This window comes from Penicillium chrysogenum (assembly GCF_028827035.1).
Source record: "Penicillium chrysogenum strain IBT 35668 chromosome Unknown utg000002l_segment0_segment0, whole genome shotgun sequence".
NCBI lineage: Eukaryota > Fungi > Ascomycota > Eurotiomycetes > Eurotiales > Aspergillaceae > Penicillium > Penicillium chrysogenum.
The window spans coordinates 1,628,901-1,652,520 of NW_026622750.1; the positions used below are offsets into that span (position 1 = coordinate 1,628,901).

At 47.1% G+C, this 23,620-nt stretch overlaps 8 protein-coding genes across 8 annotated transcripts, besides 3 other annotated features; 4 read left to right on the forward strand and 4 right to left on the reverse strand.

Annotated features, from left to right (window-relative positions):
* Positions 1-422: 422 nt before the first annotated feature.
* N7489_004167 (uncharacterized protein) lies at positions 423-1,537 on the reverse strand (the record flags this gene model as incomplete). Its single annotated transcript, XM_056709919.1, has 4 exons — positions 423-673; positions 724-1,070; positions 1,142-1,374; positions 1,430-1,537. The coding sequence occupies 4 exons, from the start codon at positions 1,535-1,537 to the stop codon at positions 423-425; spliced, it is 939 nt and encodes a 312-aa protein (XP_056568340.1).
* A 1,269-nt stretch (positions 1,538-2,806) lies between these two features.
* Positions 2,807-3,115, forward strand: N7489_004168 (uncharacterized protein; the record flags this gene model as incomplete). The annotated part of the gene is made up of 1 exon (XM_056709920.1): positions 2,807-3,115. The coding sequence occupies one exon, from the start codon at positions 2,807-2,809 to the stop codon at positions 3,113-3,115; it is 309 nt and encodes a 102-aa protein (XP_056568341.1).
* Positions 3,116-7,768: 4,653 nt separating this feature from the next.
* On the reverse strand, positions 7,769-8,733 carry N7489_004169 (uncharacterized protein; the record flags this gene model as incomplete). Its single annotated transcript, XM_056709921.1, has 5 exons — positions 7,769-8,060; positions 8,115-8,160; positions 8,214-8,324; positions 8,389-8,584; positions 8,650-8,733. 5 exons carry the CDS (start codon positions 8,731-8,733, stop codon positions 7,769-7,771), a joined length of 729 nt encoding a protein of 242 aa, XP_056568342.1.
* Positions 8,734-10,932: 2,199 nt separating this feature from the next.
* Positions 10,933-11,051: a sequence feature (Protein overlapping with rRNA (N7489_004170, KAJ5244074.1) was converted to a misc_feature.).
* A 299-nt stretch (positions 11,052-11,350) lies between these two features.
* Positions 11,351-11,449: a sequence feature (Protein overlapping with rRNA (N7489_004170, KAJ5244074.1) was converted to a misc_feature.).
* Positions 11,450-11,489: 40 nt separating this feature from the next.
* Positions 11,490-11,505: a sequence feature (Protein overlapping with rRNA (N7489_004170, KAJ5244074.1) was converted to a misc_feature.).
* A 1,372-nt stretch (positions 11,506-12,877) lies between these two features.
* On the reverse strand, positions 12,878-13,141 carry N7489_004171 (uncharacterized protein; the record flags this gene model as incomplete). Its single annotated transcript, XM_056709923.1, has 1 exon — positions 12,878-13,141. One exon carries the CDS (start codon positions 13,139-13,141, stop codon positions 12,878-12,880), a length of 264 nt encoding a protein of 87 aa, XP_056568344.1.
* Positions 13,142-14,045: 904 nt separating this feature from the next.
* N7489_004172 (MFS transporter) lies at positions 14,046-15,868 on the forward strand (the record flags this gene model as incomplete). Its single annotated transcript, XM_056709924.1, has 7 exons — positions 14,046-14,239; positions 14,292-14,388; positions 14,441-14,679; positions 14,736-14,853; positions 14,905-15,338; positions 15,419-15,563; positions 15,617-15,868. 7 exons carry the CDS (start codon positions 14,046-14,048, stop codon positions 15,866-15,868), a joined length of 1,479 nt encoding a protein of 492 aa, XP_056568345.1.
* Positions 15,869-17,380: 1,512 nt separating this feature from the next.
* Positions 17,381-18,121, forward strand: N7489_004173 (kinase-like domain-containing protein; the record flags this gene model as incomplete). The annotated part of the gene is made up of 2 exons (XM_056709925.1): positions 17,381-17,649; positions 17,704-18,121. The coding sequence occupies 2 exons, from the start codon at positions 17,381-17,383 to the stop codon at positions 18,119-18,121; spliced, it is 687 nt and encodes a 228-aa protein (XP_056568346.1).
* Positions 18,122-18,340: 219 nt separating this feature from the next.
* N7489_004174 (GMC family oxidoreductase) lies at positions 18,341-20,224 on the reverse strand (the record flags this gene model as incomplete). Its single annotated transcript, XM_056709926.1, has 3 exons — positions 18,341-18,421; positions 18,473-18,636; positions 18,688-20,224. 3 exons carry the CDS (start codon positions 20,222-20,224, stop codon positions 18,341-18,343), a joined length of 1,782 nt encoding a protein of 593 aa, XP_056568347.1.
* Positions 20,225-20,913: 689 nt separating this feature from the next.
* Positions 20,914-22,702, forward strand: N7489_004175 (catalase; the record flags this gene model as incomplete). Its single annotated transcript, XM_056709927.1, has 7 exons — positions 20,914-20,944; positions 20,995-21,124; positions 21,184-21,418; positions 21,467-21,559; positions 21,609-22,028; positions 22,079-22,163; positions 22,224-22,702. 7 exons carry the CDS (start codon positions 20,914-20,916, stop codon positions 22,700-22,702), a joined length of 1,473 nt encoding a protein of 490 aa, XP_056568348.1.
* Between the last annotated feature and the right edge of the window lie 918 nt (positions 22,703-23,620).

Genomic DNA, 23,620 nt, shown 5'->3' on the forward strand with positions numbered 1-23,620 from the left:
GACCTTGGAATAGGCGGTTGCGTCTGAAGATCTACACATTGGTCACCAGTTGACCCGGGACAATCCCCAGATACATCCGTTGCTTGGGGTTCTTGAACAGCATGATAGTTAATCAAAAATACAAAAACATACATACAACAGTGAGGATTCGCTGGTGGTCACCCACCCAACTACTAACTCACCGGCGTGTGGCTTGAGTACGGCTGAGCGGACGGGAAGCCCTATTTTCCACACCCTATGGTCGTATGTATCAGGTTAAATGTAAAAAAGGATTATAGGTGCTATTACTATACATGGATAAAGTCCGTCGATACACCCTCTCTTCAAAGGTTCTGCCAAGATGAGACACAAACCGGACACATGAAGAAGGAAAGACGGCCTGATAGGGGTAACGAAATATGTCTTTATCCGCTGTTGGCTAACTAGACATGCGACCCCCAAGTCATTTCCAAGAAGTCCCGGACAGTCCTAGGTTTGAAACCTGGAAACTTGTTCCCCAGTCGACCTTGAGCAGGTAAACAAAAGCCTTCGGCTAAATAAAGTTGATAACCAAAAACACTATATGCGTGAAGTTCGTCAGGCTGGATGCCACTTCCTTCAAGAACCTTCATGGTGGGAACATCCCCTTTAGCAACATCTTCAGGCTTCAAGTAGGTAACGTTGAACTTTTCGCCTTTTTTCGGAATTAGTAACGAATCAATCGCATTTAGGAAACACACCTACCGCAGACTTCTTCCGCGTCTTTGAGGGCTTGCCCAAGAGTTGTGTCTTCCCCATCGCAAAAGCTGAACTCGGTCCATTCGTCGAGTTCGAGTAGTTTTGCAATCAAAGTTGCAGCATCATAACTGTATATCATGGTTATCCTAGCGGATCCATCTCCTGGAATGCATGCTTCTCGATTAAAAACGTCGATGGCGATGGTGTTCGGGACGATGTTCGACCGCGCGCGTGGAGCCCCCATGAAATCCATGAAAGCGCCGCATACTGGGCGAGTGTATGTCAAGCTGCTGTTCTTGAGAAGATTTGCGGCTGCCAGGAACCAGTCTACTCCCGGGTCTATATCTTTCCTCCTGCGGGGATGTAAGCAGCCATATTATAAGGAGCCGTCAGTAAGACAAGGAGTGCGATGGGGAAGCAATACTCTTCACGCGTCATGTAGCCAAACTCGCTCGTGATGAATCGTTTCACGGTGTGTGCTTGGTCAGCAGCCTTAATTAAATTAAGCTGGGCTTCAGAGCAAGCGTCTCCCAGCATGCCAATGGCACAAATAACCGTCTGGACATTATGGTGTTCCAGTTGCTGCACGAGTGCTGGAATGTCGTCATAGTCTACTTGCACATACGGTATGTCGCTGACTGCCGACTCAACGTGTTCCTTTCCCGAATCATCAATTATAACAGTCTATATAGAGGGGTGCTTTACAACGTACCCTTCGAGTTAGAGCAATAACCGAGAATTTGTTCTCGTGCTGGATCTGTTCAACGAGTGTTCTTCCAACGCCACCAGTCGCGCCAGCTACGGCAACTGTTAAAGCCATGATAGGAAATTGTGAAGTGATAGACAAGATCAATTCTCGACCCGAACTGAGGGGTCGATCTTCGACACGTGAGTCGCTTAATCCTACCCGTGTGGGTAGTGAAGTAATAGGACAACCCAGAACAGGAACAAAATGGATCGAACACACGGCCCAAGCGCTAGTTAGTAAGCCACACCCGAGGACCCGGACCCGTGGACCCGGACGAAGGATTCATGAACCTTGGAATGACCTGGGGAAGTATGAGCAGGATGACAGTGACAATGACAACAACCTTTTGAGTGTCTTTTACAATGTATAGTTATCATACATATAATCTACAAAGTACTTTCCCACATTTTACAGTACACCGCGGCAATTTCTCCGGCTAGAATAAGGTTCGTTTAGCGAAGATCTTCATGTAAGGGGCCAACAAAAAAAAAAGGCACAAAACATACTCCGTGCAACAGTGGCTGAAAAGTAAATGCTACCAGAGTGCCGCTGGAGAGATGTAAAAACAAAAACATACAACAGCATAAGTATGACCGTGGTCACCTAGCGCCTATGGTTCGGGCATGGACGGCTCGCCGCTCTATTCAGGGCACTCAAGGTGGATATTCACCCACCTGAATATTTTTCGCCCGAATATTTAGCCCATACAACTAGTACAATGTATAGTTATTTCCCACTTCTGACCGAAAATTGTAGCCTTTATTTCCCCCCGTTCTCACCTCTTAAGCCTCGCTCTATCACGACAAACCGTGATCTAATGTTAAAGTATATAGCTAATATTGCTACTATAAACATAATCTGGTTATAAAAAGACGTTACTTATTTCTAACCAGTAAGTCTTAGCCCTAGGTGGGGGTTCAAAGGTAAGCTACAACATACGAAACGAAAACCACGAACCCCTTTCTGAAAGATAAAACCTCACTATTGAACGGATTGCTCACCGACCTCTGGAGCATTGAACCGTGTGATTGGTTATCTCTTAGACTGCCACGAGGATCATCATGTGTCAGCGAAGCGCCACTACCTAGGTAGTTCTCACAAATATAAACAAAAGCGGCAGGAATTAAAATATGCGGCGGCAAGAAAAGTGGTCCTAGTGGGCCCGATGAATCGAGTGGTGAGATCCCGAAAGCATCAAGTTAATCATTGCACTCATCCAGGAGGGCAGGAGTCACAACCGGGCGGTGTGACGAATGGCACTATATTGCTTGATCTCCGCCTTGGGATCACCAAATCTTCTCATTATGCATCCACTCCGCCATCGACAAACATTCATCCGAAATGGCGAACACTGAGGTATCCCCTAGAAACACGACAGATTTCGGTGACTTCGTGAAGGATGAAGAAGAGGAACTTGATCTCGAAGAGCTTGTTGAGCCATGGTATAGGTACGAAACAGAGGATAACCAAAATGTCCTCTATCCTATTCGCCTTGGGGAAGTGCTTAACGAGAGGTACCTGGTTGAACATAAACTTGGCTTTGGTGGTGGCTCAACCGTCTGGATGGCATTTGATATACAAGACAAGAGAGACGTGGCCCTCAAAATCATGTCCCTAGGGAAATGGGGCGACAACGAAACTCGAATCTAGGATGAGATAATCAAAACGGTATAGGATACTTCTCGCCTGGTTATATATACTGCGACTTTCTTTCTACCTCGAGACGATAAAAGTTATTATAGGGTCTTAGTGTTCCCTATAAAAGGGCCATCCATCTGCACTCTTACCTTAAAAATGACTCCTATAGGCTCTCGTATGTCTGCTGCTCGACAATTACTAGAGACTGTGGCAAGTTTATATAAAGCTGGAATTGTATATCGCGGTGAGTCGGGATTCTCTTATTTCGTGTTCTTACATACTAAGAAAAACGCTATAGATTTGAATGTAGGGAACTGTATATAGGGAATGGCTCCTATCGATCGTCTTAGCAGAAGCGCCAAGTATAAGTTACTCGGTCGGCCTTTGAAGCAGACAATACCATTTGTCGATCTCTAGAAAAAGGGCGAGCTTGTGAGCCCTGTCAAAGTTCCTAAAGACCTTGTTCGTATAGAAGAATTCTATCTTTGTGATTTTGGTTTAGCAAAGAAGGTTGGCGACCTTATCACTCAACGCGGTTACCCACCTATGCATTATTGCTCTCCAGATCGGCTTCATAGGCAAGAGCCAAGCTTTGCTTGCGATATATAGAGCTACATGGCTATTTTCTCTATGCTCTATCTTACATTTCCTCCGTTTCCCACATTTCTCGAGGGTGGAGTTGTGAGTGGTATGGTTGAATGCTTAGGCCCGCTACCTAAGCAGTGGAAAGGTCTTTACACACACCCCGGCGGACTTGATTCATGGTATGATCACTCTCAATCTCCTGATCTAGACAATGACCTTGCAGCGAAAATTGCATATTTCCGTCCCGATGCTGATCTGGTCGAGCGGCAACATGTGCAATCTATCATGTCGAAAGTCTTTGTCTACCACCCAGAAAAACGGCCAACCGCAATAGAACTTTTGCACGATCCTTCATTCAGGGCCATCATGGACCGGTACGGGTGCTGAGACTCGAACTGAATTGACATACGAGAGAATAGTCTGTCAATTCCATTCGCAAAAGCCCGAGTAAAATCTAATATCTGCCAGCGTAGCTTTTTCATTGTGTCTTCTTCAAGAGAGTAGCCTCGTTAAACTCAATAGAATTTCTTTCGAAGCACTCAAAGCTGCCGGAGCATTTGCCTTTTCCAGTCACGGAGCGCAAAGAATGGCCTAAATGGATTGAAAAACCCGTGCCAGGACGATGTCTAACATCGATGTCAACAAAATGCGTCCGTTCAAGCAATCCAATTAACCAGTCTGTCGCTCCGTCGTTAAGATCCTCAACGGGTGGGAGATATGCATTTTTTAACGACATCTCTTGCTGATCTGCTTAAACATGGCCTGGACAGGTATGGCTCCTCTAGAATGAATCAGCCTTCGAGTCTTTGGCTGATGTTACACCGGACATTCGTAAGCTGGATTTGTGTTCAATTTCCACGACTCAAAGATTTCTGACGGACTTTCTTCGAACCAACGCTAGATATAGGCGCACACTGGGCCTTGGGATCCCGTGATAATCCTAAGGAAAAAAGGGTTATACAGCTCTATGTTTGCCGCTCGCCGTTCAGAACGTTCCTTGGTTCCATAGCGTAAAATGGAGAAGCTTCAAGGTTGAAATGGGCCAGACTATATAGAGCGTATGAATAGATAAAAACTGGCAAATAATTCATCTCCAGCTGTGACTACGAATCAAAGCTGTCCAAAAAATAAAAAGAAAGCGAAATTTATCTTCATCCATTTTCACCTAACGAGCCCATCTGCTAACCCTTCCATCGCGCCACCACGACTTATTGCCCGGTTTTCAACGAAGAGCACGCTTAGATCCAGACCTTCCTTCGTTCGGAGATCCCGAGTCGCTGCTTGAGAAGGGCTGAACTACCCTTCACACGACACAAAGTAGACGTCTGCTCGTGTTGATTGACAAGGACCTGAGCCAACTTGCGTGGCCATTCCCATCTTCTCAAATCCGACGACAACGAGACAGCTTTGAGCACGGCTCAATGCGACACAGCTTCTCTTCCGATCTGTAATGAACCCCAGATCTCATCGCCCACCTCCCCGAGTAGGCACTGCTTTTCTCTCTTTTCAGGTCCATCGGCTTGATTCTTCGACCAGTAAATACGGCAACCCGCACAGATAAACTTCCTTGTGTTGCCCGTGCTCTGCTTCATTGGCATGGCGTGGTTTAGTGGATGGAAGACACTCGACGATACCCCACACTCCTCCAGTATCTTGTTGTACATCCGGTTGGAGTATCCAATGGTCCGTCTCAGATTGGGGTCCTTACATGGCTCGTATACGTTGAGAAGCAGTATTATTGACTTGCTCAAGTAAGCGAACGAGCCACTGAACGTCTGCCGGTAGAAGATCGATGTCCTCTAACTGCTGTGAGAAGACTCCAACTTGCCAGTACACCGGTACAAGCCCATGTAGGTTGGCGTAGCAGTAGAGGTATCACCTTCGTACCGTTTTCGAGGTATCGACGGTTAGTGAGTTGAAAGTATCACCACAGGGCTTTTAGAGCCCTGTGGGGAGTCCACGCTTTTAACACGGACCTTTCAGTGGCCGAGCCTTCGAAGTAGCTCAGATAGGACCTGGCGCTCCTCGTTGTAATACGAGAGCACCAGAATGTCCTCCGGCGGGAGATTTGGCACCTTCTTGGCTAGAGCTTCAAAGAGGTCAGCAATACTCACATACTCGGGATTTGAAACCATAAGTTCAGGGTAGACAAGAAGGAATCAGTATGTACATACATGGTCTGTGAGCGGTAGGTAGAGTTGAGTTGAAGGATGATGAAGAGTGATCATTGTGAGGGATGAAAGTGATGAAGAAGAAGAGGAAGAAGAGAGGAAGGATGGTGGGAGTGGGGCTTTTATAGACTGAGCCCAACCTGAAAGGTGCGCAGTGCTGTCAACGGTGAATGGCAGCTGCGACCGACGGAGAGTGAATACAAAGTGAATGATAAGTGAGACGTAACTCAATAGAGGTCAGTCACTAAGAGAGAGTGAATGCAATATGTTGACATGCAATGCATGCAGGGTATGCGTTTGTCTCTCTGTATGCAGACTGAGCTCTTTGAGCATTTGCCTGGCTCGTCCCGTTTGTCATATCGCTGGCTTATATACCAGCTTCTTTCCATAGATTCATCATCACCTCTCTTCTTCTTCACAATTTTCTACTAAAATGGACTGCTAAAAAGAGATATAAAACAACCACCTAAAAAGGCCACTATAAAGACTACGGCTGTATACTTGTCCTTAACAGCTACGAGACAGTACCGTGGAATATCAGTAGAGTCCGTCAGAGGAAGAGACCTGCAAGGGGTGCAGTCAGATTCCGGTCTGATAGTAGCTGGTGGCTTTTTCCGAAGAGGGTTAACTCACACGAATTAGCGGAATATCTATCTTTGATTTCAAGGTCCGGGAGTCTCTGTTAGGAAGAATATATCTTTCATTTCCTATCTACCTCCTTACTCTTTCTTCCAATCCCGGTGCTGGACAGCAGTAAGCGCGAGAACAAGAAAACCAAAGACCCGTATCTCTTCGGCGGAATAAATGCTGAAGGGTCCCAGTAGCCGCATTCTTAGAAATGAGTCGAGATCAAAGGGGTTCCCGGGGAGTGTGCCTTCAACCAAGTACTCGATATACTTTTCATGTAGGTCACCGATAATAACGTATATCTGTGTACCGTATTGCGCTAATATCACCTATCTAGAGGAAACTGATTAGCGATGTTTCTTAAGCATTGGTATAATGATCAAGATCAAACCTACCTTTTGATCGGTGAATCAGTTACTCGAAAGCTTGGTCCCCCTGACTGTTGAATACCAAGCGCTGTAGTGATCCAAGCCAGCATTTCAAGTCCCTGTTGCATCACGACCTGCTTTACCGAACTTGGTGATAGATGCATGGCCTTGACTTCAACCAAGACATGAATTCCCCCATCGGGATCTATAAGACCACCGTTCACAATTGCTGTGTATTTGGCCTAGCCAACACGCAAATTGAGGTGATACTGCACACTGTCCCACTTCAACTCTGTCGGAAGTAACAAGCAGATTGTGTAAAGGAAGTTGATGAAGCTCATATTGATCTTTTCTTCATGCGTTCGCTTCTTGGCCTCTGATCTGGCCAAAAGCCAGAGGCGGGGGCGGGGGGGTTTGGAGAGAGAAGAAAGAGAGATGGATTCTCCGACTGGGTGAGGCTGGCTTAATATACTGTTGGATGCCTGAGGCTTCACAATGTGATAGAACCTCTATGTTTGATAGCTCTCTCTCCTTTTGTTGACATGCACTGCACGCAGGGTATCTGTTTGCCATGCAGTCTATGCAGGGTATGCGTTTGTCTGGGGGGTTTGGAGAGAGAAGAAAGAGAGATGGATTCTCTGACTGGGTGAGGCTGGCTTAATATACTGTTGGATGTCTGAGGCATTACAATGTGATAGAACCTCCATGTCAGATAGCTCTCTCTCCTTTCCTTCTCTTCCTCATCTCCTCGTGCGAGACAGTCTGTGTGATACCAGAACTGCCTACAGTGCAGTGCGTGGCACCATGTATTTACCAACATCATCCCGGAGACCAATTGAAATTAAGAACATCCGTTCGTATTGTATATCTAATCTGTTTCCCGCCCCTTCTTTTGAACTCTAGATAAATGGGGTTCACGCCATATCTTTTTCGCTCTTCGAATTTTGCGAAGTTGTCTTATTGCACCAACGCTTCCAAACTCGGGACGTGTCACCCATTGGAATTGAGAATGGCACAGCGTCTTGACATAGCCCATGGAAGACGCAATAGTATCCAAGTAAACTAGAAACGAAAGCGAAAGCACCAGCAGCGGTCATGAGGTTTGCGCTTGTCTCCACCAACCCATCGGCCATGACAAAGCTCGCTGCAGCATCAAAGCAGAGACACAATTCAAGTGTGAGAAACAGAAGAACATAGACAATGTTCCTGCAGAACAATATTAGTTTTCAGTTAAGGGGTTATGGAGGGAACAAAACTCACACAGCACAGCTGGCCAACAGAAAGAAAAGATTGAAGACCGCCCATACTAGAGGGAAGATATTAGATAAAGAATATGAGGTCAAGAGTTCAAGAACTTACACAACACGAAAAAGCCGAGAGCGTTGTGGTATTCGGGTGTATACCCGCCATATGCATCAACAATGCCCAAAGCAGGAATCATGATCACCCCATAACCGCCGTAAAAGAATGCTGAAAAGATGAGATATCAATACTAGTCCAATGCCAAGGAAGGGGTTAAAAGCGCGCAACGAACCGTATGCAGAAAGGACTGTATAAGAGAAGGTATTGCCTCGGACCATCTCCCATTGGGCCGAGATAAGTAGACCAATCCCAGCAACAAAGCAAAGGTCACCCATGAAAATTGTTTGTGTAAAGACACCGCGAAAATTCATCATGGCCAGTGATACGGATAACAGAGTGGTAGCAAAGCCACCCAGCGCCAGTGGTGCCTATGCAAACGAAGACAGCATGTTAGTATGCATCACATCAAAGAACAGCAATTGAATTCTCTTACAGGGTTGGCAAGATGAGCACCAGGCTTCATGGTGGCTACCACAGGCTTCGAATCCTGTGTCTCATTTTCCTTTACACCGGACATGGCTTCGGGTGGTATCGATATGAGAATGAGCTGTAAGCGAATATCTTACAGATATAGGGGTCATGTCGACCTTTTATAGACATTATGCACAGGCTCTTTGGGGCTCCGAGATTGAGAATGCCGGCAGACCCAAACAACACGAGATCCCCGAGGCAATTGTGACTGTAAGGAGCCAAACAATTGTAGTTCTATGACAAATTTGAATTGAATGTCTCAAGCGTGCGGCGGATCGGCCAAGACTTCGCCGAGAGATGCTGTAAGAAGGGCAGTCAGTAGCGGCCAATAAAAATGGTGCATTTTACAGAATCACTACGTCTTTTGCCCCTGCCCTCCTCAGGCACCCAGTATGTCTATGCTTAAACAAAATTGCACCTTCTGCGGGGCGTAGGACGAGTAATATTCATGGTGAAATCAAGCGAGTTAAGAAAGGATTGATATGATAAATTACACTATGTAATTTTAGGTGTATTGTAACTGTACAGGACGTTGGCCGAATTCGATAGATTTTCTGGCGCACTGGGGCTATTGACTGCCGAAGTTGTGGAGCTCACCTTTATTTACCCCAACATGAAAGTATCTGCACGTCTCGGTAAGTTCACGGCCAATAAGTACATTCGCTCAGGTGCCAGAGTTTGTTAAGGGATGGCTTGACACATTTTTTTGATGCTCCCTTACTCGGAGGTTGTGCGGATGTGGCCGCCGAAACCCAAAATTGAAGATAATTTACCAACTTTTCCGTTAGCTAGGCACGATCCGACACATAGCATGAAATGTCTTGAACATTGAATCTGAGATGTTGGAAATTCCTGGTCTATCTTCTATAACACCATGAGATATATACCTTAAAGTTTGTCTCTAGGGAGTAGGGGATGGAAGTGTCTATGAAACCGATATAGATAAACGTCTAGGTTACCCCTCTACTCTTCTCCTAAGCCTCCTAGAATAATGAACAAACTGTCGGCAATTTTTTTCCGACCTTGCTCCTTGATTTATTCGCAATTCCTTCAGCCTTAGACAGTCCACCAAGAGGTGAGTGACTCCGCACGCGTATGGATCGTCGTCCCTCGGGAAGCTAAAGGCCTTAGCGTATGTGAATCACCAACTATGGCCCATGCTCGCTGCAGTTAGCAAGTACGCGTAGTTCCTACTAGTACGGAGTAGTACCTATGTATATAATTCCCTAGGGGTGTGTGAGTGTCGTTCTTGGCATCACACGGCTACACCTAGGCTTCCATGGTTTATTGGTTTGACTTCCTTATATATAGTTAGTATACGTAGACACCCGGGCAACGATGGGCACCTCGAACCCTCACTGGAAAAATCGGCAAAGCACCAATCAAGTTTATTAGCCGCAAAAATAGGACTAAGATGATATCCTTTCTCTTAGACTAAGGAGCTAATTTGAACTCCTAAAATATCTACCAATTTGTAGACAACCATACGAGTCAGCGTCTACCACACCTGAGTTGAATTCATTGACTCTATCTATGCGTGTCGTGGTCCGCCATATAGATATAAGCCATAAGTTTACGGAAGAATGGGTAATCTATGTCTTCGATAGATTTTACGGATCAGTAGAGGAGTTTGCTTTCTTGTTATAGCACTTTTGTGCTTCTTTCTACCAACTATCAAAAGCGACCTGTCTCCGAGTGGCCCATTTCCCTAGCGAGGTGCTTGGCGGCGCCCTGGATGTCCGTCGAGTCTCGAAAGCAAGGTATATCTAACAATGTGGCTACTGGACCCTTCAGCATTTATTCCGCCGAAGAGATGCGGGCCTTTGATTTTCTTGTTGTCGCGCTTGCTATTGTCTATCACCGGGATTAGAATAAGGGTAAGGAGGATTAGATAGGAACTGAAAGAATATTCTTCCTAACAGAGACTCCCGGACCTTGAAATCAAAGATATATATTCCCCTAATTCGTGTGGGTAAACCCTGTTTGGAAAAAACTATCGGCTACCATATGTTAACCAGGAAACTGGTCCGTAGATCTCGCCCACCATCCACCTAGGCAGTTCATAGGCAATTCATCCTCGACTTCACTATATCCTTTTCAGCTACATTACCGATTTTTTTTGATACAATTACCGGTACTAACGTGATAGGTGTAATATGCAAGCCAGCAAGAAAAAGGATTCTTAACAGGGTGTTCATTTTCTTAGAGCAACCTCAACCACACTATCATTCTTTCCCGCAGTTAGCATGATACATACGACCATAGGGTGTGGAAAATAGGGCTTCCCGTCCGCTCAGCCGTACTCAAGCCACACGCCGGTGAGTTAGTAGTTGGGTGGGTGACCACCAGCGAATCCTCACTGTTGTATGTTTTTGGTTTGTTTTTGTTCTTTTTATCTTGTGCTCATACTTGAAACCCGGCTTTAATTCATGTTGACATGTATTGGGTGCGTTTGTCGCTGTGCAGACTGAGCATTTGCCTAGTTTGTCTCGTTTGTCATTCCCGGAGCCTTCATATACAGTCTCCTTTCAATAGATACATTATCACGCTTTTCTTCCTCCTTCATCTCCCTAGTAGTATATAGCCTCAAAGATTTCACCACCTAAGTAGCTGCATCTATCTATCATTCTATACTACATGTTGAATGACACATACGACCATAGGGTGTGGAAAACAGGGCTTCCCGTCCGCTCAGCCGTACTTAAGCCACACGCCGGTGAGTTAGTAGTTGGGTGGGTGACCACCAGCGAATCCTCACTGTTGTATGTTTTGGTATTTTTGTTTTTGCATCTCTCTCTCTAGTGGCACTCTGGGATAAGTGAGTGAGGGATATGGGTGAGGATTCTGGAGACTGATCTGACAGGTGAGAACGGGGTGAGAAGGGGTGACAGACAGTATGATCGATGTCCCCCCGCATGTCTACCGAGATTAGGGCGATCAGTACCTCACTGGGGCCTTGCTTCCAATAACCTGGCCCAAAGCGAAGGCCAAGGAGCCAGAAGATAATTGGAAACTGCGCGAATATCATCACATTGACACGGTTCCATTCGACGAGCCAGATAGCATAAGGGGCACTCCCCCAGCAAGAACGCGTAAATATTGGAACAATTCTGCCCGTTCACCGGATCTTGTGAGTTGTCCTAGCTGCCGCCACCGGCGAATAAAGTCATCCACACTGTCCATGTGCGTTATTGTTGCCATCCAGCAAGAGAGAATGACAAATGGGGGTGCAATATGACCATACACCCGAGCACTCTTTTATGTTTGCCGATGCTTTCATTTTGGTTGAAAGGGTAGGTGCCTTCGAAAGACTGGGGTGCTGGTACTGGTAAGTACTCGATGATCTCAGCGCCGATGAGCGTGTCGACAACTAATCCCAGAAGCGGCTCGGTGATGGCGTTTGGCACATGAGGAAGGGACCATGCGACCCAGCGCCTGCATCCGGCAAACTGATGTGGCAGAAGCCAGGGAGAGAGAGAGAGAGAGAGAGAGAGAGAGAGAGAGAAGAAGGTTGGATTCTCTATCTGTGTGAGACTGGCTGATGTACTCGCTAACAAACATATGAAGCCTGACAACCCAGGTATGTGCCTGGCTGCCTGTCACAACTAACACAAACCGTCGCCGCTTCCTCGACTGCCGCGTTGACTCGGGTGGCGCTTCTCCTACCATTTGCGCAACGCTGACTTGATTGTTTGAGAGGTAGTGGGCCCCTCATCATGGACCCTTTAAAATTGTTTTGCTACCGCAGCAGCAGACCCGACCGCACTGCTCCCAACCCGGCCATGATTAGGGTCATCTTATGAGCGTTGTCCCAACAGTCGCTATGCGTCGCCATCTCCATCCATTTGTCAAGTAGGGCCTCATCCAACGACACCCACGTGTATCTCGCACGCTTTCCAGAGGTCTCCCAGCGCCAGAATCTCGCTGACAGGCCGCCAGGCGTTTTTGAGCGCGAGCTTCTTCAAATCTGCTCTGGATGGGAGTATCGTGGAGGTCTTTAACATAGGTATAATACTTTGTCTAGCTTCTCGTGGTAGAGCTAAAATCCCCATCCATGGTTATCAGTGGCCACGAGCATGGATTTTCCTTTATCAAAGAGGGTGTCGACGGTTCCTTCGATAAGACCATCTACGCGGTCAGATATACCGAATAGACAGTTGAATTCAGCATGCATTGCTGGAGGAAAGCTATTAACCCCAGTTCTTTCCCGCAGATTTGCGCACATACTTGTCTCCCCCATCACCCGAAAGTCGTCCACAATCCTTCTCGCTAGAAAGACGGCACATCGCACTACGAGTCGACGCCTTGCTGTTAACACCGCCACAGCCAACGACCACATCACCGTTGCAAAAGGAGCCGCCTTCACAATTCGCACTGACACCGGAATTTGTTTGGTCGATCCGCAGCACGGTGTTGTTGGGGAGCATCTTGTCTTTCTGTGCAATCGAGTCCATCAAGGCTTTTAGAGCCGGTCATCAATCCTGAAAATGTACTCTGTTAGCCAATTCTAGAATTTTCTTCAGTTGACGCTCTTCAAGACGATCGAGATATCCAACCACGTCATACCTGGCTTTGATCTCTTGAGCCTCGCTCATCAAGGATGCGTATTGTGGCGGCGTTTAGTCCAACCGATGCTCCGACTTGGGGTCAAATCGACCTCGGGCCTCTGGCAATAGAAATCAATCTTTTTCCAGTGGAATTGCAAGCATCACACCCACCAAATGGTTTCGATAACATCCGGACTGCAGCTTCAACGCTATATTTAGAGTGGGCCTTCGATAACTTGCTCTAGATGGCAAGAACTCTAGCAGACGATTCTCGCAGAGGCAAATGCGATTACACGAGTGGCACCACCAGGCAGTATGATTTGGTAACCATTCATGATAACCTTTAGATCGGTATGGCTTGGGCCCCGATCGATGCGGCGCTGCCCGCCGGCCCGGGCCCTTGCAGGAACTACCCCCTGCTTTTACTGATTCCCGATCCACATTTTCTCCTTGTCTACATCATTAAAAGATGGCGAAGGAGACTGGAAATATTCTTAAGTTGTATCACGTCTCACGGAAGTTGAATAATGGACGGGATAGCTGTAGTTTAAGTTCTCCAGAGTCAATAATGTAAAGCACGTTTAGATTATGATTTTATGACACCGTATAGAAACACATCAAATTACCTACAATTCCTGACTACGTATTCCCTTGTAAATAAATAATCTGGCCAAGTGTCGGGAAATCTTTCCGTCAAAAGGGGTCATGATTTGCCATGGTCTGCTCTGGTATTCTGAACAGGGGGATCCTGGGAAGTTTAGACTCCCTTTTCACCTTTGCTTTATTCTGTGCAGTACGAGCTTTCCCCATTATGACAGAAAAAGCCGAGCAACCAAGCCATCACAATTCAGATTCCAATGCGCCCGCTAGTAGGAGTGAATCGGCCAAGGCAGCTGACAATGTGGTGAACTGGGATGGCTCAAATGATCCCGAAATGCCAGTGAACTGGCCAACACGAAAAAAGGCCCCAATAGTTTTTGTGGTTACCTTGAGCCGCTTCCTGACGTGTGTTGACGGGGCATTTAAGTGAAACATTCATTTGTTAACTTGTCTTCAGGACATTCGCATCCTCCATGATGTCCCCAGCCCTGGGCCAGATTCAGAATGAGTTTAAAACCACCGAAACCGTCGCCACTCTCACTCTCTCTATCTATGTGAGGTTCCCCTGGATCTCGCATTTAAAAAGAGTGTATTAACTCCTTTCAGATGGTTGGATATGCTATTGGACCTCTTTTATTTGCTCCATTGTCAGAAGTGTACGGTCGCAGCCGCATCTACCATACTGGACACATATGGTATACCATTGTTTCAGTAGGCTGTGCTCTCTCACCTAACACTGGTGCACTATTGGTGTTTCGACTTCTGGCTGGGTTCACCGGTGGAGTGCCAGTTGCAAACGCAGGCGGCACTATTGCAGACATGATCCCTCGAAACCGACATGGCCTGTATGTCGGACCCGTTATAAAAGCGACATAAAATTTCTCATGACTGACTTTGCTAGAATGATGAGTATCTTTAACGCAGCCTTGCTCCTATCACCAACTCTGGCCCCGGTAGCGGGCGGCTTTCTAGCAGAAACCAAGGGATGGCGGTGGATCTTCTGGCTAATGACAATACTAGTATGTTCACCAAGTCAGAAGCTTAGACTTGATTACTGAAATCTAAAACAGAGTGGAGCCACGACCATCGTAAGCTTTATACTTCTGCGAGAGACCTACGGCCCTGTCTTACTTCAGCGCAAGGCCGCACAGCTTCGGCGTGAAACTGGGAACGAGCTTCTCCATGCTCGCGGCAATGACAATGTTCCTACAAAGCAGAAAGTACTGCAAGCCTTACGGCGGCCTGCTGTACTGCTCTGCACTCATCCCCTTCTCATGCTTGGATCAGTGTATATGGGCTTTGTCTATGGTGTTACCTACCTGCTTTTCACATCCATTCCTCTTGTATTTCGGGACCTGTATGGATGGAGTGAAGGACGTTTGGGTCTTGCTCCTCTGGGAGTTGGAATAGGATCACTGCTGGCACTGTTAGTGACTGGGAGGTACAGTGATCGGATGTATGTTCACCAGCAGCAGAAATCGGGTCATGAAATTGGACTTCCGGAGTATGTTTATACTGATCATTTCCTTTTTGATTCTTTTGGCTTTCCGGGAAAAGAAAGGCTCATATGCTAAGGCTCGTTAGGTGTCGCCTATTTTTCCTGTTCCCTGCAACAATAGCGCTCCCGTTTGGTCTTATTCTCTACGGCTGGACTGCGCACGTCCAAACTCACTGGATTGTGCCCATCATTGGTACTGCAATCTTCGGTGGAGGAATGATATTCGCATTTGTGAGTATCTCCGCCGTGTTCTGAGTATCGGTCTAACACATTGGGCATTCTAGAACAGCGTCAATACCTACCTAGTGGATGTCTTCTCCAAGTATGCCGCCAGTGCATTAGCAGCAGTCAGCTTCATTCGCTGTATATCCGGTGGCGCGCTGCCGCTTTGTGGGCCCCGACTATATGAGCGCCTGGGATATGGCTGGGGTAATAATTTACTTGGGTTTCTAGCGCTCTTCTTTGGGGCTGGCTCTTTGGCGATTTGGCGGTTTGGCACGAAGTTGAGGGAGAGATACAAGGTTGACTTGGCTTGATGGGAGATATCTCTTAGATATGTTATAAATTATAAACTAATGTCTGTGCGACTGAGGTTTCAAGGATTAGAATTGAAGGTGCATTGGGATCATCCGCTATAATCTCTGGTCAATCACGTCTAGTGAAGCTTTATTAAAACGATGGTGCTCAATCAGGTAGGTTTTCCATTTTAGATTGGAATTATGGGTTCATCCTACTCTTGGAAAAGTACCATATGGCTGCGCACTGGCGGCTATACACTGCCGTAGGTAGTGTAGAGTACCAACTTCCTATACCGCTTCTTCGCCCTTGTACTTCCTAAAGATAATTCAAACAGTTGGTATGCCTCCGCCTCGAAAGCACTTTCTGGGACGGGTCGCACAAGATAATAACAAGTTCTTCATTTCCATATTGAGTAACAGTCGTCAATTACGAGACTTCTGCGTGATATAAGGAGACCTGGAACCGGGGATTATGGGAATGAAATGATTTATTGACTACATACATACATGTATGCAAGGAGCGCATTGGTATAAGCACAATACGGTATAGCTATAGGTCTAATATAATTGTGTACATGATTTACATGACAAGGAGGGTTAGATTACGCATTTACCTTCCAATTGATATATATTCTTCTCGATATAGAATTTAATTCAACTTCTCCTTTCCTGCATACTCCGTACATATGTTGGGTATCCTGCCCAGGTGCTATTCATCTTACTAATAGTAATATTTTCGCAATGGAGAAACAATTTGACACACGAAATTTGTTAAAGAATTGTATTCAACCAACAACACGGTCAAGCTTCCTATTTATAGCATCAATCCTGCCAGGACACCTTGATCTATCTCACTGTCGGGTTATGGTCCCCCTTGCATTAACTAGGACGAGAAAAAAGCTCTGCAAAACATGAGATGTCTTCAGCCGCACTTCCTTGATTTCTTTCTACCTCAATTTTTGACTTCATTGTCTTAACACTTTTACTCGTGTTGGAACATGGCTAACGATACACCAGAGTCTCATTTGCCCCAGGGTCATAAAATCCCAGTCGGGATGGAGAAAAGCCACCTCGTCGTCATGAATGTGATCATGGAGGAGTTCAAAGACACTCCCTATGCCTTCTCGAGTCTAAGCATAGTGGGCGGAGGATTGATGAATTTCACCTATAGAGGTTACCTCATGCCTCTCTGCGATGATCCACCGAGTGTGATAGTAAAGCATGCCGAAGCGTACTGGCCTGGCTCAGTTGGGATTTCTGTCCCGACAGATCGCTGTGTACGATTCCTATCCCCAAGCCCTTGAATGGACCCAGAACTTCTGAGTAACCAGCCTAAATTGCCCAGTAGTTTGTTGAACAGACTATGCTGCATGCCGTCGGAGATACACTACCAGCCGTTATGCACGATTTCATTTGTGTCCGAACCCCGCAACTCTACCACTTTAGCCCGAAGAGCCATACGATCATGCTGGAAAATATGGGTCACAGCAAGACCCTTGATCAAATCCTCAACAATGCAACCGCATCGAAATGTATTTCATCAAAAACGGCAACTTCGGTTGGCAGGGCTCTCGGAATCTGGGCTGCGTCATTCCACAACTGGACCCGAAAGGAAATGAAAAAGACGTTGCCCTCAGTATTCGGAAACATCAGGTGTCGCATGAATTCCTCGACAAGTTTACCATAGGCAAAATTCTGGCCAACACCATTGATCCGCTCGTCCGGCGATACATTTTGGAGGAACAAGGACGAGTTCGTGAAAGCTTGAACGTCATACACGGTGATTTTTCAACCAGAAAGTAATTGTCTTTGTTGAGTTCCTGTACTTGCGATGGTTTACTGACTGCGTCAAGCATTGTACCACAAAACTTGTCATCACAAAGTCCTGGTCGTCCGGTCACACTGGCTGTTGTGGATTGGGAAACTTGTCGCTATGGATCTTACGCCGAGGACATTGCACTGATGATGTTTAGCCTTTATAAACAGCATTATCTGGATAGTGACAACGGCGGTCGAGCTATGAAGATGATAAACGGTTTCATACGAGGGTACGGTCGCCTTGATCAAGAGCTGGCTTTCAGAATTGCAATCCAAGTGGGCATTCGCCTCTTTGCGTGGACCCTGTATCGCCCTGAAGTGACCAACGACGACATGGAGGAAATCACTGGGATTTCCCAGCATCTGATCATCAAAGGATCGGAAAAAGACCAGGCATGGTTAGAAAAGAGTTTTGTTGGTTGCCTATTTGGACACTTTGAGGCATTTTATTAGTCTTAGTATTGTTGGTGGCAATAGCGTCTCTTTTATCGATCTATAAGTTATGGATTAGAGCGGGCTAGCACGAGAATTGATAAGAAGAATAAAACAGCGCATATTTCAATAAAATGATGAACATGAATTGAAGAGCAAGAAGGCATCTAACTCGACCAAAAACAATTTACATCTGAGCATATGGTAAACGCATCATACGCAGCCTGAAGGAAATCCCCATCAAAGTTTGCTGGAGACAAGGTGGGAAATGTTCTTGGTGTCATATAGGTCTTTGTGTTCAGATTTAATTATATCCGCCCCCTAGGTTATTATGTGTTAGTCTTAGTCCAAAATCCTGGAGATTGTACTGACCTTCTCGCCAATCATGTAGACCGAGTTTTGAATACGGCAATCAGGGATCACAGGGATGACAGAAGCATCTGCAATTCTGAGGTTGCGCACTCCATGAACTCGCAGCTTTGAGTCAACAACGCCCTGGTTGACGCTCTTCGACAGACGTGCGGTACCACATGGATCTGTAAAGTAAAGATTAGACTCGTTCCGATATATACGAAGTGGTCACTCACGAAATCCAGTCTGGCTGCGATCCAGAACCGCCCGGTCCATATCATCATCGGAATGAAGGGGCATCTTCCAGGGGTACTCCGAAACAACAATGTCCTTGAATCCAGCGCCCTTGGTCAGAAGATCATATGTCCAACGCACACCCTCGCGCATGGCCAGAATATCCAAGTCATTGCCAAAGAAGTTGAGGTTGATATTCGGCTGAATCTGTGCGTTAGAGCTGTTCAGGGTAACTTCACCCTCGGAAAGGGGTCGCAGCAGATCGACAATAACGGTCATGTAGCTGCCCTTCTCGGGCATAGGGTAATGCCACTGGAATGCGGTGCTGAACAAGCTGACGAAATCTAGCTCGAAGTGAGGCTGTCCTGCTGGGCCGAAAGGATCCAGGCCTCCGTTGGCAGCCTTAGCCTCGCGGTAGGCAGGATATTTCTCCAGCCGTTCGTCAATTCGGGGGAATCCCACAAGTTCCAAGAACCCAGAGCTTGCAGGGCCAGTCTTGTCCTTCTGGTAGGTGGACAGTGCCTTGTCATTTAGAGGACCGGGTCGGAGGATGTGGTTATCCAAACTGTACCCATCCTTGACCTCAAGAACGAAAGGCACGATTGGGTGGTCAAGAAGATGCTGACCGACGTGAGGGGATTCCACAATGGGAGTAATTCCATGTTTGGCCAGTTCCGCTGCTGGTCCGACCCCGCTAAGCATGAGAAGCTTAGGAGTCTCAAAGACACCCTGAGACAGGATGACTTCTCGGCTGGCGTAGACGCTGATTTCGTGACCGAAAGATTCGCTTATCACAGTGACACCGGAGCAGATACGCGTGGCAGGATCGATGAGCAGCTTCTTCGAGTGAACGCCGTAGAGGATCGTTACGTTAGGCTTGTCCTTTAGGTAAAGGAAGCTACCCTGACGCTCACCCTGGTGGATGGTATCAACACAGTGGGTGAGACCCTTCATCTCACCGGAGTAGATGTCCTCGCTCAGAGGTTGGCCTTTGGAAACCCAGGCCTCAGTGAGCGCATCGCGGAACGGCTTCATCTCTGGCACCAAGTCGGCATGAGAGATTTGCACAGGGCCACCGGTCCCAATCTTGCTCAGTTCGGCCGGATAAAGCTTCTCATCGTCATGGTAGGTGGCGCATTTGCGGAGGTACTCCACACAGGAGTCCCAATTCCAGTCACGGCCACCAAAGGCCTCCCAGTCGTCAAAGGTAGGCTTCGAGCCAGGAATCCAAGTGAAGTAGTTGGCACACGAACTGCCACCAAGAGCCTTTCCGCGGGTGTTGGGCTTTTCAACACGCTCGTAATCATCGCGCTTGATCATGGTCGTCTTGTAAGACCAGTCGTACTTGCTTCCGCGAAGGGTAAAAGCTTTCGACGGAGTGGTGATTTGTTCAATCTGATCAGGGTTGGGGATGCCAGCTTCGACAACCAGAATCCGGACAGTAGGGTTCTCAGCAAGGCGACCAGCAATTGCATTGCCGGCGGTACCACCGCCGACAATGATGAAGTCGTACTCGGAGCCGCTGGAAACAAAAGCCATGGTTTGGGATTTGTTGGCTTTGATAAGATAATAGGCAAGAGTGAGGTTCGTTCAATCTTTGTGAGACTATGTGTGTAGACTAAGAATCGACGAGACACCATGCCGCTTTTATATTCCACTCCTCGAAAAAATGTCTTCAAACAGACTGTCTTGCCGGTCTTTCCGCTTTGCTAGAGACATCATGACTAAAGCAGGCTCTTCAGCCATGAGCTGGTAGGGCTGGTAGAATCAAGCTTGCATGAACCCTGCATATAGTTGGAGCTTGGTATTCTAGAAGGAATGTAAGCTTCACGAGCGACAGTTTTCAACCCCTCATGAGGGGAACAAAGGTCTCCCCGCACGAGATAATCAGATTTGTTGGCCAATCAGAGCGGGAAATGTTGCCGGTGTCGGGAATAACTCGGCCATGGCTCGGTGGTCGCCTTCCATGACGGAACTTCATGAGGCTTATCAACCTTACCTTTCCAAATAACTTGGTCCCGTCTTCATCCCCTCACCTCAAGATGTAACGGGCATATCTCGGATTTTGATTTTGGGGTTCTCCTCCTGCGGGAAGAGGGGGGGTAAGTGTCAAGCGCTTGAGTGACCTCCGAGATCAAAGTCAATAAAAGCCAGGTCGTCTCCCAGAAGACGGACGATTTACATGTAACATCTCAATCGAACTCCAACTTCCTGGACGAACAGTTCCAATGTTAAATCGTACTTTTACATTGGCGGAAGGTATGGTTCCAGTCATGCCAATCGAGTGTTCCCATTCTGACACCAGGCAGGCCAACCAGTTGCAGACCCATCCGTCAGCACCACCTTACCTACCTTTGGCGGTGGCGGCCTCACGACGCTGGGTGACACACTTCTTATTGAGGTACTTTCGCACTTCAACCGCGAACGTATCCCGGAAAGGTCTGAGATCATTGGACCTGATTCTTTTTGGAAGGAAAGGATATCCTAACGCTGAACAGAGTCGTCCATGCTAAGGCTGCGGGTGCCTGGGGAGAATTTGAGGTTACAAACGATATTTCCTCCCTGACGTCAGCCAAGTTCCTCAATGGTGTTGGGAAGAAAACGCCTATTTTATTCCGTCTGAGCACTACTGGCGGTGAGAAGGGTAGCGCAGACACCGTCCGCGATGTGCGAGGCTTTTCTGTCAAATTCTTCACGGAGGAAGGCAATCACGATATTGTAGGGAACCATATTGTAAGTGTTCACTCTTGATTCCCAAGATTGTATTCTAACTTCGCCAAGCCGGTGTTTTTCGTTCGTGACCCTGTCAGGTTTCCTTCTCTCAACAGAAGCCATAAGAGACATCCTGCCACCAACCGCCCGGACTGGACTATGGTGAGAGCTAATTAGAACATTATCCTATCCGATAAAGCTGACCATTTAGTTTTGGGATTTCCACGCAAACCAGCCAGAAAGTGTCCATGCTTTGATGCACCTTTTTGGCACCCGTGGTATTCCTGATTCGATCCGTCGAGTGACAGGGTTCGGTGTACATACCTTCAAAATGGTGTCAGCCGATGGTGGCTTCCGCTACTGCAAGTTCCACTTCCGGCCGACCCAGAATACAACACACTTCTCTGACCAGGAAGCTACTCGCATGGCTGGTGCAAACGCCGACTTCCACACTCAGGATCTGTGGGACGCTATTGCTCGGGGAGACTTGCCTGTCTGGAAGCTCTACGTACAGATCATGGAGCCCGAGCAGGCTGAAACCTACGGCCGTGCCTTGTTTGACATCACCAAAGTTTGGCCTCACAAGGACTTCCCCTTGATTGAAGTTGGTCAAATGACCCTCAACAAAAATGTGGGTGGCTCCTTATCCTAGACACGAAGCAAGTGTTAACAACAGCGCAGCCCGAGAACTATTTTGCCGAAATCGAGCAAGCAGCATTTTCGCCTTCTAACATGGTGCCTGGGATCGCAATGACGCCCGACCCTAGTAAGTCTACACTGTGTCGTCATCCGACGGGTCAGAATGCTAACAATTCTGTCTATACAGTGCTGCAGGCGCGCATGTTCGCTTACCCTGACGCTCAACGATACCGCCTAGGTGTTAACTACACACAGCTTCCACCAAACCGTGCCATCTGCCCTATATACGCTCCATTCGAACGTGACGGCATGGGAACTATGACCCGAAACTACGGTGGCGACCCGAACTATGTACGGAGTTCACTGGGTACAGGTGTTCCTAGCCAAGTTGTTTCTAATGTACGACACACCGAACGCATCGAGCGGAACGCTATTCTCGGCCAGAATGAGATTCCGGTGGATGACGAGGACTTTCTTCAGCCACGAGAGCTGTGGAACAGGGTCTTTGATGAGTGTGAGAGAAGGAAGTGGGTCGCCAATGTGTCGGAGACTCTGGAAGACGTGCCTGATCAGCTCAGGGATGCTGTCGCTACCATGTTCAGCAAGGTGGATCCCCGCATTGGCCAATTGTTAGATGCTAAGGCCAAGAACAGTTCGCGTCTCTAGCTCCTTCATTGTTTAGCTAGGGACCTACCTAGTCCCACTATAGAAATAGACTATGCTCAAGCCGCCCGTGCAACCGGTTTTAACGTCAACTAACACCGTCACATTCCATAAAGCTCTTCTACACGTAACATGGAAAGAGGCCTATATTGTACCAGAATACTGCCAAGTAAGGGGTCCAGGGGCAGAGTATCTGGTATAGGTACATATTACATATTTCGAGAGAAGGCCCGACTAAGCATAAAATACGAGAATGAATTCGGTGAGTCGGGAGTACGGAGTATAACTATCTGGGTATAAAGTTTTAGCTTAAAATTTCGGAGGTCCCACTGTACTTCTCGCCTCTGCTATGGCCTCTTTATGAAGTATAAGGACTCGGGGTCTGTCATAGTCCGGATAGCTTCCTTAGGCCTTACACAGTTACTAGCATAAATCAATGTTAATCTTCGTCAGGCAAAAAGCTAAAGAGAAGTTGGTGGAACATGGGGAATATCAAACTTCATAATGCATGCATACATGACGTAACGCCACGCTACTCAACCCTACCTAGGTAATATACGGGTGGATGGACATCGTCAACTAGTTAATGTGACATGCATAAAGTCGGTGAAACAACCTGTATTATCATTAAAGCAGGTTATCCGATATTGCTAGTGGGGGGCCTAGGCAACAAGGCGAATTTCAAGGTTCATCGATTCGTCTGACGATCTGTTGAATCCTTAAGTCTATGTAAGCCATCGCCATACAGTCCTGCATTGTGAGGCTTTGTTCTCCTACGCGAATTTCATTGAGCAATTGGGCTCTACCAGGTATTGTTTGGTCATATGTTATGATGAGCCTGAATGAACTTTCCCCCATGTAACCGAGCCACGAAGGAGAATAAGTCTGAGGCACCCAGCAAGGCAGCGAACACCTTATCTG